The sequence below is a fragment of the Maylandia zebra genome, linkage group LG10, assembly GCF_041146795.1.
Source record: "Maylandia zebra isolate NMK-2024a linkage group LG10, Mzebra_GT3a, whole genome shotgun sequence".
Taxonomy (NCBI): domain Eukaryota; kingdom Metazoa; phylum Chordata; class Actinopteri; order Cichliformes; family Cichlidae; genus Maylandia; species Maylandia zebra.
In genome coordinates this window covers 29,277,506-29,293,576 of record NC_135176.1, presented here as the reverse complement: position 1 = coordinate 29,293,576, position 16,071 = coordinate 29,277,506, and the positions used below count along the sequence as shown (strand labels likewise).

The 16,071-nt window shown below is 42.9% G+C and overlaps 1 protein-coding gene across 2 annotated transcripts; it reads right to left on the bottom strand.

Annotated features, from left to right (window-relative positions):
* On the bottom strand, window positions 1-15,774 carry dtx2 (deltex 2, E3 ubiquitin ligase). Of its 2 annotated transcripts, XM_004551159.2 has the most exons (9): window positions 15,143-15,774; window positions 14,093-14,678; window positions 12,486-12,544; window positions 7,940-8,173; window positions 6,536-6,603; window positions 5,483-5,650; window positions 4,433-4,594; window positions 3,118-3,207; window positions 1-1,472 (listed from the first exon to the last, which is right to left on the bottom strand). In XM_004551159.2, the coding sequence occupies exons 1-9, from the start codon at window positions 15,450-15,452 to the stop codon at window positions 1,224-1,226; spliced, it is 1,926 nt and encodes a 641-aa protein (XP_004551216.1). In that variant the 5' UTR covers window positions 15,453-15,774; the 3' UTR covers window positions 1-1,223. The 2 variants fall into 2 exon arrangements, with proteins under 2 accessions (XP_004551216.1, XP_004551217.1); XM_004551160.2 differs by lacking the exon at window positions 7,940-8,173 and having other exon boundaries at window positions 15,143-15,773.
* Window positions 15,775-16,071: the final 297 nt, after the last annotated feature.

Below are 16,071 nucleotides of genomic sequence, written 5' to 3'. Positions count from 1 at the left end.
TCGTTTTGCATTATGTCTTTATTGCAGATATTTTTTTCCCCCCATTTTTTCTTGTTTGTATACATGTCAAGACTGAGTTGAGCGACTGTACTGCAGTACTGTGAGCAGAATAATGCATGTGAATACAGGAGGCGGCAACCCGCAGGATCTTTTTTTCTTTAAAATCGAGACGAGTCCGATGACCTTGATTGTCACACTAAAAATGTTCTCATCCAGAGCCGTTGTTTTGTTTTTTGTTTCATCTCGGCAGCCGTTTACACCTGTCTGGACAGGAGAACTGAGGTCGTCGGGGACCTATACACCTTGTCCCCGTGTCACACACGGCAACACAAACTGTAAAACATTTAAGAGAGCGAACCTAACGTGGCGTAGGTTCTGCACATCCGAAAATAAAAAATAAAATAAAAAGTTAAATCAGACTGTTGTGAGTGCTTCTTCTCATCAAATTGTTAAATATATCACGGTCAGATCAGAAGTAGTGTCAAATGTTTTTTTAAACATATTTTTGTCTAATTCTTTTTTAGATTTATTTACAACAGTAAATATTGCCTCTTCTCATCAATACGGAGTTTGCTACGAGAGGTGTCCATGTCGCTGAGCTAAACGTGAACGTTTTCAGCAGAAACACTTTGGCATTAGTTACCAATTTAAAAACAACAGAAGAAGAAGAAGAAGAAGAAGAATTGCCCTTTATGGGGAGATCGCACATCTTGCCAGCTAAATGCAGCGTCAGAACTAAAGTGCTTGTGAGACCTTTTATCCCCAGCGTAAGCTCTCATTCTCATGGAAACCGAATGAGGGGATATAGATGAGGCTTGATGAGAAAAAGAAGAGAATAGAATAAAACAAACAAACAAACGGACGGACGAACAAATAAACAGAAAGAACCTCCAGCTGATGGAGGTTTGATGGAGGGCTCAGTCAGTGGAGCCCTGCTGCTTTTTTCTTGTTTTTTTTAATCTGAGTCCAATCTCCTGTAACACGTGATGCAACCAAACAATTCTACTCCAACTGTGTCTCCTCTCAAAGAAGATTCAAGGCTTTTATTTAGCTCACTTTCCCTCCCTTCGCTCACTCCATGAGGTTTGGGTGGACGCTGACATGAATTTATTAACACAGAGATGTTGCAGGAAGTCCACCTGGGCACAGAGCAGAGGATTCAGGAGGGTTAACTCTCGATGGGTTAGCGGTGAGTGGAAGCGTGCGAAGCTCGGAGCTGAGGCCTAGCTGGCGCCGCTGCCGCTTCCTGGGGGTTTGAGGCAGTCCTCTGTCACGCCCTGAGAGGCCAGCTCAGACAGAACATTGTCCAAATAGTTGGGGTCAGGGTAGCCGTGGCCCGACAAGTTGGACATCATCTCGGTTTTGTGGTGGATGCCGTTCCACACCACTGTGTCGGGCTCTCCGGTGGTGCTGGACGTTCCCACGGTGAAGATGAGACGCCGCATCCACGCCACCTTCAGCAGCTCGAGGACCTTTACAGCAGAAACACAAGGAACGCTTGTGAGACACGGCTGGATTTGAAATTTATCATCTCATCATTTTCCAGCCTTTAAAATATAGATTTGTTACTTTTGTTTGTGTCACTGAATAGTTCACAGCTCAATTAAACAATTGTTCAATAACTTAAGACGAGTCTGGTTCTGTGAGAGGTTTCTTCCTGGTAAAAGGGAGTTTTTCCTTCCCACTGTTGCCATGTGCTTGCTCATGTGGTCTTTAAGTGATGACTTATGAACCCTGCTACCGGGTTTAAACTACTCTGCGTTTATTAAGGCCGTTAGGATTTTTTTTTAACATGCTTTAATGCTTTGTATCTTGTTCTATTTAATCTGAACAAGCCCCTAAAAAAGAAAAAAAAAGAAAAATCAGTGATAACTGTCGGCCTCTCTCGGTTTTATTTAACATTATTCATCGGCAGCACGTTTGAAAGCTCAGATTTTAAAACCTTACGATGTAACTACAGCCCAGCTGTAATATTAATGACTAACCTCGTATTGTGGATGGATTATCTCAGTTGTTCTCCTGACTGAAGTTTGGTCCGTTTACAGCATCCTGCCATGCGATTGCATTTGTCCCTAACCATCGGGAACCCTCATGTTAACTTTTATTAAGTGGAAAAAAGTTAGCGTTCATCCTCCAGCTTCACTGTGTTTATGTTATGCTAACATCGCTGTGTTGCTAGCGATCACGTAGCACATCATTATGTACCAGCTAGTCCAACTTCAGTAACCCTACAAACGTCACTGCTGTTTAGTTTTTCTTCATTTATGTTGGAAGTGATAGCAGAGCTGTACGTTTTAATTTTTTCAGAAATCTGTCAGTCAGAACATGCTATATCATGTTTAGGTGGAAACTAGCGAGCTAACTTCCTGCTAATTGTGTTAAATTTCATAGAATCTGTTTTTATGGATGGATTTTATTACAGATAAAATAATTTAGACAGTTTGTAACTCTCAGTAATGCTGCAGTGTTCCTTTGACTTTGGGACCTGAAGTGGAGTTTGGACCCTAATGACGTCAGACTTAAAGACCAGATGGGGCTTGTCTAATTGTTGGGGTTTTCTCCGTATTATTTTAGGGTCTCTAACTTTTACCTTCTTTCCATTCTTGTCTTATTTAATTATCTGCAAGCAAACTGGTCTCATTGCAGTCCAGACCTGAATCCATCCATGTATTTCATTATGGCATGAAAAACAAAATACATCATTGAGGTCATGAACTGTAGCAGAGAGCCTACATTATAAAAATACAATACGGCTGTGTCCCCAACGTGGGGATATTTTCATGATCTCACATCCATGCAGTGCAGGCAGCGCTCACCCGCCAGCGTCTGCTGCTGGAAATGAGTCTGCGGCGCGGCACAGATAAACTACAACTGGAATAATTTAATCCAATTTTCCATTAGTGAATTACATAAGAGATTATTTATAGACTCTAAAGAGTACGACTGTGGTTACCAGTGAAGACGGCATGAGGCACTGATGCACCATGAAAACAACACAGCCCTATAAATGAGCACAACATTAATGATAACAGCGCGCTGGAGTCCTCGTGGAGCACTACGCCGATGTTTGGGTAGATGACGTTCGCCTGTCGAGTTCCGGCAAGTTGATGTTCTTACCTTTCTGCCCTTGTCGTTGTCTGGCAGGAAACAGAAGCGAGGGAAGCCTCTACAGGTGTACGGCTGGCCTGGGTTGGGATGCTCGGGACCCTGGTGACAAGGACACAAAGTGACTGATGTTAAGTTATAAAGCTTAATACAACAGAGAGAGAGAGAGAGGTCACTCGGAACAGTCGGATAATCTAATCAAAGATTTTGCAGATTGTTAACAGTAAACCAACAGATCGATACAAACTGCATTTAAGTGCTTACAACTTCAGGCCGGCTGTGTATGTGGAGGTTATAAATAAATACATAAAAGTCAGATTTACAGACAGAAGAAATTGCGAACGAAATTGGGCTTTCTTTCCTAAAACGCTGTAATAAAAGGAGGAAGTAACTCTGAGCCGTTCACAGCAGCATGCAGGAAAAGGCTCTTTAACAGCAAAGCCGAGCATCAGACTGTTAAACTACTTTAGAAAGCCCTGGCTAATGGTGAACAAGCTGTCGTCCAGGCAACAGTTTTTCTTCCAGTCATCCTCTAATTAGACGTCCAAATGTGCTGGCGCAGACACAGACAAACATACAAAAACACTCCTGAGTTCGAGATTCCCCTCATGCTTCTGCTCCTAGTATGAAACTGAGGAAAATTCGTCGAGATACAACAGAAAGATGGTCTTTCCTCCTTTTTCCCAGCTCTCGTGGAAGTTGTGATCATGGCCCACATTGAGGATGGTCTGACAATGGAGTTGTTGCAGGAGTTTTGACCTTTTTGTCTTGTTATTGTAACATTGTATAACATCAGTAACTGGTCTACTTCTAAAGTACAAGTTTCTATGATTCTGGTTCCTTTTAACTATTCCAGGAGCTTCTTTTCTCCAGGGACAGCAGACGAATCTGTGCTATCGATTTTGACACCCTGTCAAGTCTAGCAACAGCAGATTGTGTCCAGTATCTGAACAATCTGCCTGAACATGCTTTTTCGGCTGGTGAGGATCTGCTCTGATGTATGGCTTGGAGATGATGTAGCTAACAAAATAACAGGAGGTGGAGGTGGCAGAGTTGGAGATCAGGAGATTTTTGCTAGGAGACCAGAAGGGAGAGGATTAGGAGTGAGTACATCAGAGGGACAGCTCGGGCTGAGACACGTGGGACATGTGCAAATGGGGGACAGTGGATATGCTGAACAAAGGATGATGATTGAGGAGGAAAAGAGGAAGACCTCAGAGAAGATTCATGGATGTAGCGGAGGAGCACATGCAGAGGGTTGGGGTGGAGGGTGAGATGGAGGCAGAGAAGGAGCAGCTGAAAGAAAAAGAAGCACCAGCAGCAGTACCTGTATGCCGGGTGGTATGCTATAGATTATCTGGATGGTGCCGCAGTCTGGATGGCCTGGCAGCGACTGTGCGATGCTGTATATTTCCATCTTGCCTTTCGGCTGGGTGCCCGTCTTCTCGCCGTAGATTGTCTTACACGAGGGGCACTGCAAGCTGCCATCCTGAGGAGGAGGAAGCGAAGACACCAGAGAGCCACGTCAACCAAACCATCAGTAGAAACAAGCAGAAACACTCAACAACTTCCTCATGAGTGGATCATGATGCAAGAGCAAGTTTGAAGGAGCAATCAATGAGCAGTAAATGAGTCGGCTGGTCAATCGAGAGAAAATTAATCACCAATTATTCTGTTTGTGGCGGAAAAAAAAAAGTAAAAGTACAAAGATTGAACTTATAGACTTTGTTTCAGGGTATTATTCTCTGAAGTAGAAATTCATCCTAAATGCTATTCCACATATCTGCATTTGAAATGACCTGAAACAAACATGGCAGAGGCGCTAGTGCTGTAGCCAGGACCGGCTTCCTGGCCATCAGACTTACAGACTCTTACAGTCAGCATCTTTCCATCTTCGGCCTTAGTAGAATCAACACCAGTTGGGAAATTGTTTTGTTGGTGATGTTACAAATGTTGGTGATGCTGCTCTACTCCCCCAAACCGCTGTCACTACATGTCTGCGGCCACATGATGACAGATGTAGCTACCAACATGCCTAGTGATACAGAGAAATTAGTATGCCCATAAACTAGTGCCAAATCCATTAGAGGTTTTCACACTTAGCCGAGATAAAGCTGGGGCGAACAAATAAGGTAATCTATGGGTGTGGGTTGTTTTTTTTTTTTTTACTTCCTCTGGCTTCCTGTGGGGTGGGGGGTTTAATTTATGCAACTTCTGACTGTACTGCTGTCTCTCTTGGGCAGGACACTTTTTTAAAGATGTTTTTAATCTCAGGTTTTTTTACTGGTTAAATAAAGATTAAATAAAAGTCCTCACACGGTTGTGGTGGTTTTCGTCCTTCAGATCTGAGGCTACACTGCTGATAAAAGTCTCTTACCTTCGTTCCATTGTTGTACATGGCCAGCATGCAGAGCATATGCAGGGTGTGCCCACATTTGATGAATTTTCCCACAGTGTCTGGCTGGATGCTCTGGCCTCCCTCCTCTGTGGATGGGGTCTCGTAGCCAGATGGGTTGGACAGTTGGTCCATGCAGATAATACAGTCCTGAAGGTACATGAGATATCTATGCTCAGAGCAAAATTACACAACACAAACTCACTTCACAGAAACTTATTTACCATTCGGCTCAACAATCACTATCGAACAAGACAGCTGAGATAAAACAATTTTTGTGCTGCATTCAGTTTTGAATTGTGGTTCTCTATTAAGTCCAAACTCAGTGTTTAGTTAAGCTTGAGCCGAGACAGCAGAAAGTCTTTTGGTCTAGGAGGACACGCAGAAACAGCTACAGGTGTCACAACACAGGATACGGTGGAGCTACAGGTGTCAGAATTAAAAATGCTAAAGTTTGATTTGGAGTAACCGAATTGGGAACATTAGAGAGACAGCTCAGGTTGAGCTTTGGGAAAAAAGTTAGAGAGACATGATTGAGATTGTTTGGACATGTGCACAGAGGAGGGATGGTGGGTATACTGGGCAAAGGATGGGAAGAAAAGAGGACAACCACAGATTTCTGGAGTGACAGAGAAGGATGCTGTGGTGTGATGATCCGCTGTAGCAGCCGCTAAAGGGAGGAGCGCTAAGGAGAAAACAAAGTCTGGGAATAATTCCCAACCAGATTATCTCTTATACTCTTCAAGTTAAAGACAATTTGCGTGGACATGTTATCAGACGTGGGGCTTGAACCAATGTAGAAGTGGTAAAGGGTTATTTACTCGAATTACATTTAAAGATGATGGAAATCCAGTAACAAAAAGACTGACGTTGAGTGTTTAACGGCTAATTGTGTAAAATATTTTTGACCTCAATACTGACCAAAAGAATCATTAATCCGATTCATGCAAGAATTGTTCATCAAAACAATAAATGAACTTTTCTTTCATTTCTAACAGATCTGGGAGTAGACGGGGGAAACACGGAAACATTTACCTCGTCTTGTACTCCAGCCACCACCTCCATGTAGCGCTGAATCACCTCCTCGGGTCTCTGAGTTGATGCTGAAAGAGGAACAAAAGGAGAAAATGCAAAGTCAATGAGCGATTGAGTCAAAACAGGCCAGTCCACAAGCATACAAGAAGCAGCAAGAAGAGAGATTCTGATGAGATGAAATGAAATGGTTTGTGTCACAATCTCAAAATACAATTTCAGTCAGACATTTCCCATGTTTAACTCCAGCTACCATTAAATTGTGTCCAATTTTGACCAACATCCTCCAATCAAGAACCAGCCGATGTAAATATGTGATGCAGAGGGAAGACGTGAATGCTTAGCAGAACAACGAGCATTAAATGTTGATTGGCAACATGAGACATTGAAACAGACACTGTCTGCATTTTTCTAACATATTCTCTCAAATGCACAAGCGTGAGTGTCAAGTCTGTTTAGGAAAGAAAACTCTGCGAGCTAACTAAACGCTCATCCTCATCGTTTTACGTTTATTGCGTAAGACAGCTCCATTTAAATACAGATTTTTAAAGATCGAATAATTCTTCCCAGCTGAGAAACACAAAAAACATTAACTTCACTGACCCGTTTCCAGACTCACTGTGCTTCTAATCGCTGACACGTGACCTGTTTATTTTAACAAGCGGCTGTGACAACATAGAGAAACAAAGAACGGCAGCAATAATGTGAAAGTGACAGGTAACATATTAGCCGAGTGACACCAAACTACAGAAAATGAGCAAAGCCCATTTAACACACACCGAATCAACCTCCAGCAGCTTTTTCTTTCAAATGTCGTTTTGCATGAGAAGCTGGAACGGTACCAACATTTTGTCCTGATGTCATAAGCACCTAAACACCCCTAAACGACGACCTGCTGCTGTAATAAATATGTTACAAATGAAAACAAACGCCACCATAAGCCGAGAGAGTGGCTCCACTCTGAGCTGCTTGGCAAGATATTCCTCTTATCTGCACTTACTGCCCCCCACAGACTATTTACTCAGGTTTTTCTTCCTGTAGTTTATCACCCATATCTATACACTTGTATTTAGAATTGAAACATTCTGCCAGAGAGCATCTTTTTGCCGCATTTAGCCAACTTAAGGCAGACTTAAGAAGGAAGTTAAAGCTAATGAGGTGCAGGAGTTGAAGAGCCTGAATGACACTGGAGGGGGAAACAGCAGAAAAGCCTGTGATAGTTGAATCAAAGCCAACACAGATAGTCAGTACACTTGCGTGAAAGTGAGTCAATGCAGGATTTAATGTTCCTCAAGCGTGTGGTGCTTGAGGATGAAAAGCAGATCACAGGACGACGATGATGTTGATGAGAGGAAAAAAAAAGAAAGAAAAAAAGGTAGATTTGAGGACTGATGGTGTGGTAGCTACCTCTCCTGTGCTGCCTCTTTGCTCTCCTAACTGAACTGCTGGTGCTGGTGCTGCTGCTGCTGTGGGGCTTGATGGGCCTGCTGGCTGGGGGAAGGAGAGGAGGAGGAGGAGGAAGAGAGAAAGGAGCAGGCTGCTGATGCTGTGGCGGCGGATGCTGCTGCTGCTGCTGAGGGAGAGGGGCAGAGGTGAAGTGCACGCCGAGTCCCACTGCTGACATCAAAATGGAGGCCATGCCTGGAAGTGGAGGGGGGTAGGGTGGGGGTTGGTTTAGGTTGAGGCGGGATGGGACAAGGCAGAGTGGGGCAGGTGAGCAAGGCAGGAGGCAAGTGGAGATATGCAGGAGGCAGAAGGGAACAAATCAAGAGGTAGCAGCAGCTGACGCGCCCACATCGAGCCTTCTCCATACACACTTACAAAAAACATCACACTCAGACGGCAGAGATTTTCAAATTAAACCCATACTGTTTATGTTCAACAAATTAATCTGGTTTACTGTGGCTGTCCCTCGTCTTAAATCCACTGTGCTGATTGCGAACACGGCTAATGTTGCTGCAGTGGTGACATAAATCTCTTCAGCTAAGGGCAAAACACAGGGCGTCCTGGTGCTAGCAAAAGATTCACTGGGAATCGACTGTGCCCACAAGCTCCAAGTCTGACCAGTCGGGCCACAGGGAATGATTTACAAGAGCGCAATAACCCTCTGCAATGTGGAGTAAAAGCTTCAATTTTACGATTAAGTGCGGTACCGTTTAAGGACAGGTAAAAATAGAACTTCCATTCTCTTACAAATGAAGAAGTCAAACTCAAAAGAAACAAAAGTAAAACACTTGGTTGAGTGCAGTCAACCGTTTTGGCAGGTACAGCCTGACTTGGGCTAACTATTAGCAAAACATGGGCCTCCAGTTGTGCTACAAAACTGCTGCTGCTCAGGAGTTTTCTGGTCACTGAGTCTCTTTATTCTGATACTGATTAACAAGAATATTTAACACAGTTCAACTAAGACCTGAAGATGTTGGTTGCTGAGGACACGATGAAGGCTACTGCACGCTCATGCATTTGCACACCCTGCTTTAGCCACTTTACTCTAAATGAGACCAAAACACAAAAAATCAACATCATGACCCAACTAGCCTTCAAACTAGTGACTGAGATTACAAACTCATCACAAAAGTGTTTAGTAAGGTCACAGATCCAGTGAGTGGTGGGTTAGTTTTACCATAGACATCTATAGACTACAGTTGTTTTTCCAAACAGAAGAGTCGCCCCCTCCTGTTCACTAGAACGAACAGATGTTAACTTAACTTTGGGCATCTTTTAAATGCAGCCTACAGCTCTGCTCAAAATTCCATATTTTATAAATGTATTTACATTTTTTTTTTTAATTGGCCAGTTTTTCCTTCAAGGTTGTCTCCTTGGGCACCTCTGAATCACTTCCAGCCCACTGGAAGTCCTGTTTTTACCACTTTTAATGGGCGTATATGCAATTTCACCACGCAAGTCAAACTTATCTCTGCTCAGTAGCATCCTTGGTGATCAGAGCTGCATCTCCAAGATTGACTGTCAATGCAGATAGAGGCTGGCATGATTTTTGAGGAATATGGATTGTCACCAAGTCATTAAAGACAAAAAAAATCTAATCGTTTATGGATGGTAGGATGACTGCTGTGAAATAACAAAAATGGAAGACGACACCAAGCATCAGACTGATAAAACATGAGGTAATGAGATTAGATGCCACTGAAGATGATTACAGCCGCCAACAAGTCTTAAACATTACTCCACTACATAATTAAAAGAAAAGAAACTTGCCACTGGTAAAGCTAGCATGTCACAACTCATAATTAAGCGTTCATCTTTGAAGAACAGTTCACTGGTTCCCCGTGAAAATCCAGTAGTATTGTTTTTATATTCTGGCTGTACTTTAATATCCCGAGAAATCTGAAGGACAAAATTAACTGCAAACTATCCAAACTGTAGCCCCTAGATGCTAACACCTGACCCACAGAAAACAGAATCTTTCACTCCCACAAAAAAAAAAAGGTTATTTGAAATCCAAAGGTTCCAAAATCAGGTGTGCAGGAAGAGGTGCAGCGCTGCTCCAGGAGACAATCTTGAAGCAGAGACTGATGCCTTTACAGCTTGTTCAATCTTCTAGCTCCCCTGTTTTCCAGTATGAAAATGGCAGGCTAGTGAAAACCAAAGCAACGTTCATGCAAACAGTTGCATGTGTTGGTCATTTGATGTAAAGATAATTTAATTTACTTTAAGCGTGTGTCTGCACCAGTCTGTAACAAAGCTAACGTGGGAATGAGTTCGAGTCAATCTCAAACCAGGAAATTAATACATTTGTTTATTTTATATTCTTGACAAAACTGTACAAACTACAGTTCTTATTCCTATGAATATTCATTCCTGAACAAAGACCATTAAAGCTGTACATTTGGAGGAGAAACTGTAAGAGTGACCCTCCATTTGAAACTATTTCCTCGGGTCTCAGTTCAGCATTTTCACTAATGAGGTTCTGGTCCACTTGCTTCTTCCGGGCTGATTGTATTGATTCAGTTTGTCATAGCACACAACCTGACTCATAATTTTTAGGAGTGAGCAGCAGAGAACAAAATAATGCATTGCTTTTCATTTCTGCCATTTTATGACAATTACAACCTGCTGATGTACTACATCAAACTGCACTCAGATTTTACCACCTCAGGAAAATCAATGTGCTAAAAATATGTGACAATGAGTCATTCATAAGTGGGAAATAAGGTGTGAAACACTATGCTCAAAGTTTTATTTATAACATATTTAATAATGACAAAAAAAAGAGAGCACACCACCTGGATTAGACAGGACTTCACAAGTGTTAATAAGCCTTTGGCTGCAAACAGTCTTTCGATACCTTCCAATTACATCAAACAAATATGATGGTGTCACCACTTCTTATGCTTATCTGCTTGTTATGCTGGAACCAAAGGCACCAACCACAAACACAGCTACTCAAATCAGCCGAGGTGAGTCCGAGGTGGCAGCTAGCGGCTGTTGGCATGACAGTGTGGCTGTGACCCTTAATTAAAAACAGGTGATTGAGAAAGAAAAGGCTATCCTTTACAGTTGTTATAAAGAATGAAATCAGAGACAGAGACCAAAGTAGCTCATTATAACTGGGCTATAAATCATTGGAAGTCTATGGAGGTTGACTCGGTTTTGTAGAGCCCCAAGTAGCCATTAGTAAATAGTCAGAGTAAATTATTACACATAACAAATGTTAGGAATATCTGTTTATGTTTAATGTGCCTGGGGAAAAAAAGGCAGATATATCAGATTCTTAAATCAAGAAATATCGGCATTGCTTTTGGTCTCAAACATCCCTTATCAGTTGGACTGTCGTACAGTTAAATCGAGTTAGTATTCTGGAGTCAATCAAATTTTCACTTTAGGATTTTTGTAGTCTGAAAATGTATGGTCATAACAATATTACTCCACCATCTATATAAAATGTGGCAAAGACCAGCAGTCAAATTTAGAAATTGCTTTGAAATACTGGCCTTTTAATTAAGCTAAGACATGAAGCATGCAGATATGTTGTCAAACATAGCAGGATTCTGCATTTTCATTTTTAGGAAAATACTACAGAAATTATGAAAAAAATAATAATTATACGTGGTGATCCTGAGATTGCTTGAAACATTAAGTCAGAGATTCACCACATTTCTTCTTTCAGCTGCTCCCTCCATCCCACCCCATCCCTAGTATCCTCCTCTGTCACACTGACCTTTCGCATGTCTGCCTTCACTACAAGCTTACCTCAAATGAAACACATTGGGCCCTGTCAAAGTCAAGCAGGGTCTCTACACATGCAAGCAGAAGAGTGTGTGTTGCCTTAGTTAACAGACGTTTTTCTGTCCTTTCTGGCCATTTTAAAATGAATTTTTAAGCTTGAATAGTAGTGTGTTCTTATCACGGTGCTGGCGATTTTCCTTTTGGCAGAAATCCAAAACCTCTTTGCTGTGCACCAAAGTTGTATGTGCAAGAAAAACCCTGCAATTGCGCATCCAACTATTATGTTGTTAGAGACTTAAGAGATCAATCAAAAACCAGAGCTGGGTGGGGTTGTGGGGGTCCACAGCTGTCTTATAGGATCAAGTCTGAATGCTGAAGTTAATCATGCTTTTGCATGGAGAGCCAAATGTTCTGCACAGCATGAGGAAACTTGTGTGAGCTCACACTCACACACAAAATAGGGCTGTTTCAGAAGCTGTTTTTAGGTACACTGCTATGACAAATGGGATGGTATCAGTTAAGCCTCTCTCTGATGTTTGCTTAACATTTAGGGTGCGCACATTTTTATTTTTACCTCCCTCCTTCAGGCTTTTCCTGGCACATTTTTCCTAAACAGACGGACACTCACAGGGAAAACAAATGCAGTGGAGTGGCATCTAAAATACTAACAGTCTACTGAATAAAACCTGAAACTGACTGAGAGGTGTACTGAAGGATAGACAGAGCAGGGGTTACGCTGAGGATGGATGGTCAGTGACCCATTTACCTGCTAGGGCAGAGCTCACGCTGGTGGATCCATTCAGCTGCACAGAGATGGAAGGAACACTGGAGGGCAGGAAACAGAGACGGTGACATTCAGTCAACATAAAAATAAAGCAACAATGAACCAGACAGGAAGAACAAAACAAGAACTAAGAACCTTTTTAGTTTTCAATGCAATCAGAGAAAAGGAAAAGCTTTGGCACTAGATCCAGAAGCAAGAAAATTAGACCTGTCAGGGAGTAACTGCATAAGGCTTATTTACCTTTACTGACTGTCTCCAGCTCAGTGAATGACTAATTATCCATGTCTAAGACTGATTAACAACAACTCAGCAGTGACTGCATGTGCACAGAGCAACCAGGGAGCGTGACTCTGCAGTCAATACACAGATGGATATGTGCCCAATGAATGTGTTTACTTTGCAACAGGAGAAAAAGAAGCAGCTGTCAGTCCTCGAGTATGATGGAGCGCTAAACTAAATCCAGTTAAAGGGCTGCAAAAAGGCAACACTGACTCAGTGCTGAGGTGGTACTGGTCCATTTCTGTAGCCAAAGAGCTCTGTGCACTACAGTCTGAACAACATATTGCTTGAATGAATATGGGCTATGACAGCATGTCCGCAACTGTAAAAATAAAGATAGTAATACAATTGTTCATTAAGTTAAACATAAGAGTACAGTGACTGACCTTAAACTTATAAATACAATTCAAATGAAAAACAAAATAAAGGAATTGAAATAGAGGTGAGGATGATGGTGGTTCCAGACTAACGGATGTTTTTGACCATGCAGTTCATGTTACAAGGGCACCCGCCAGGAAATTTGCTGGCACAGATGGGGCGAAGCGAGCCCCAGGCGGCACAGTGACCCAGGAGAGCCACACAGTGAGCAACAGAGAGCTGAAGCCGGCTGCCAAAGAGGGAGAACACCACAGGCAGCCGTGCCCCAAAAGGGTGGAGTTACTCAATGGACAGGAAGCTTGCAACATTTTTTTCAGTCATAAAAAACTTGGCAATTAAAGTACTTGAAAAGGAGTATTATGATGTACTATTACACAATAATAATTATTTTTTTCCATGCATGGGTGTGCCTCCTTTAGCATCCACACCCAGGAGTTAAAAAAATTGAATTAAATACATGGCAACAATTTCTCTTTTTAAAGCATACACCTCAATGAGAAATGTGAAAGTGTGGGCTTTAGTGAATGTAAACATTCACCGCAAAGATTTAGACAATTCTTTTGTCTACTGAGCAACCATGTTTTTAATACACTAGTTTTAATTTCTAGTGGCTAAAACTCAGCGTGCAAAAAACATTAAAGCCCAGAGAAGCTGCAAGTAAGCTTTCTCTGCTAGCTGGAACAAAAGGAAGGGAGGTCAGTGATGACACAGACAAGAGTCACAGGAAGTGAGCCAAAGCAAACATACCAATGAAGTACTGGAGCTACAGATCTGTTTTTTTTTCTGCCTTTCCTGTTTTACAAGAAAGGTCAACACTGACAGAGGCAGGAAAGACAAAGAGGAAGAGGAGGAAAGCAGATAGAGGACCTTGTAACATGAACCCTGCACATCTATCCAAATCACACAATCTAGGATAGGTATCAGATACCAACCTTAACCCATTGGCACTGGTAGAGTTGGTCAGAGGTGCAGAAAGTTGACTGCCAGATGTCGGTGGAGCCCAGGGGCTGCCCCAGGACATGCCACCAACTGAGAGAGGTCTCCTGGGGTACGGGGAGTAGACAGAAGTAGGATGAGCCGCCACAGCCCTTCCTGTGCCTTGAAGACTAGGCCGGTTCAGACTCCCTGACGAGAAGGAATGTCGCGAACGGCTCGGCATGGGTCCGGTGCTGCTGTGGCTTAAACACTGCTGGCAGGAGCAGGCGGGGCCCGAGGGGATAGCTGGGGGTCCGGAAGAAGCCAGCGGGTAGGGGAGGTTGCATTGGCGTCGCACCTGGCGTCTGAAACCCGTCGATTTGTTAACCTGCGCCAGAGATGTGAGATCCACTATATAATTGTATCCATGGGGGCCCAGATCTGCTGTGCCTTGGCGAGCCTGATAGCTGTGCTCCAAAAGGATAGAGGTTCGCGTCTCATATGGGGTCCATCCTCCTTCATCGTTGGCCCATTCCCAGTAAACACCACTACCAAGGCCGGAGGACTGGGCAAACAGAGACCGGCGTACTGACCGGGTCTTACCTGAAAAGAAAAGAGGCACATTGATTTTTAGTGAATAAACGGAATTAAAACTGCAACGTTGTGTGTGTGTGTTATGTTTTTAAGACATAAACGAAAAGCCCCTTGTTCATTCACTTGTATGCCAGAACTAATGACACATTACATACATGGCTATGACTTAATTTTAAACACACATACAGACACACAAAATTATGACAGTTTAAGACACACCAAGCATCTTTAGATGTTAATCTCACAATGTTGTGACGTATTTCATGATTTGTAGCTAGGTTCACGTAAAAATGTCGCTAAAGAACTGTAACTTTATGGATACTTCTCAGCTTATATGAATCATAACAACAGCGCCCTGCAAGCTAATGCTAGCCGGCTAACGTTACAGCCAACCGGGCCTGTGAGGTTTGAGGCAAAACTGTTAACGAGGAATAAACGTTAAGGTCATGCCATGACGTGTTAGATATGTTTACCTGTGTCCTGTCGAAACTGCTTCAAGCTTGGTATGTCAATGAGGTAAGGCGACAGGCTGGGGTCTGATTGTCCGAGACAGATGCTCGTAGAGCCGGGTGCTCCTCCTCTGTGGCCCCGCGGTGACAGACAACGCTCGATGTAGGCGCTCACCTGGCCGCTGTAAGGCCGCCAGTAACCCTGGTCATCCTGCCATTCCCACACCGCTATCATGGGCTGAGACTGCCCGACAGATCCAGAGGGTGTAGCTGACACAGGAGGCCCGTTTCTAGACCCGTTTACCCTGGCACAGGACCCAGACACAATTGCCATTTTCGCCAAAACTAGCCCGAAGCTAACAACAACTCGTTCTGGTTAGCTAGTCAACCGTTTGTGGCTGCGACGAAGACAAAGTGTGCTAGCTGGGCTAGCTTGGCTCGTTAAAAAATTCCATTGTGAATGTGTTAACGCGCCTTTGAGGAAGCTATGAGGTAGGTATCAGTTGGTAAACACTCCAGATAAACACATAAGTACATGTTTGCGAAGCTAATGCATTCACACGGTTTAGCAGTACATGGTTAACGTTAGCTTTGTTGCGGCGTTGCCAGGAATCCGTCCTTCTTCTGCCGCTGCGTTCAGGGACCGTCGGTAATATCACAACTCAGCTCGTCTCAATCTGAAACAGAAAACGTACAGAAACCGTAGGTTTCCCTTTCTGAAAGCTATATTTATTTTAGACCACAGTGACACAGACTATGACTGTATTTAATATCCTTTTTTGTTGTGATTTTTTGTTGTGATTAATTCTTTCGGTTAAGTATTAGATTCATTTTTTTATTTATAATGTAAAGGGTGGAATATGTCAGCGGCAAGATTTAGGGCAAAAATACAATACAGCGATAGAAATACTTGACACAGAGACAAGCGGACATTCCAGTATCAATAGACACAG

Coding starts and splice junctions, on each gene's coding strand:
- dtx2 (XM_004551159.2), bottom strand. CDS start 15,452: ATGGCAATTGTGTCTGGGTCCTGTGCCAGGGTAAACGGGTCTAGAAAC. Junction 8,174..12,485: donor CGTGAGCTCTGCCCTAGCAG/GTAAATGGGTCA, acceptor CTCCACTTCCAG/GCATGGCCTCCATTTTGATG. Junction 1,473..3,117: donor ACAACGACAAGGGCAGAAAG/GTAAGAACATCA, acceptor TCTGCTGTAAAG/GTCCTCGAGCTGCTGAAGGT.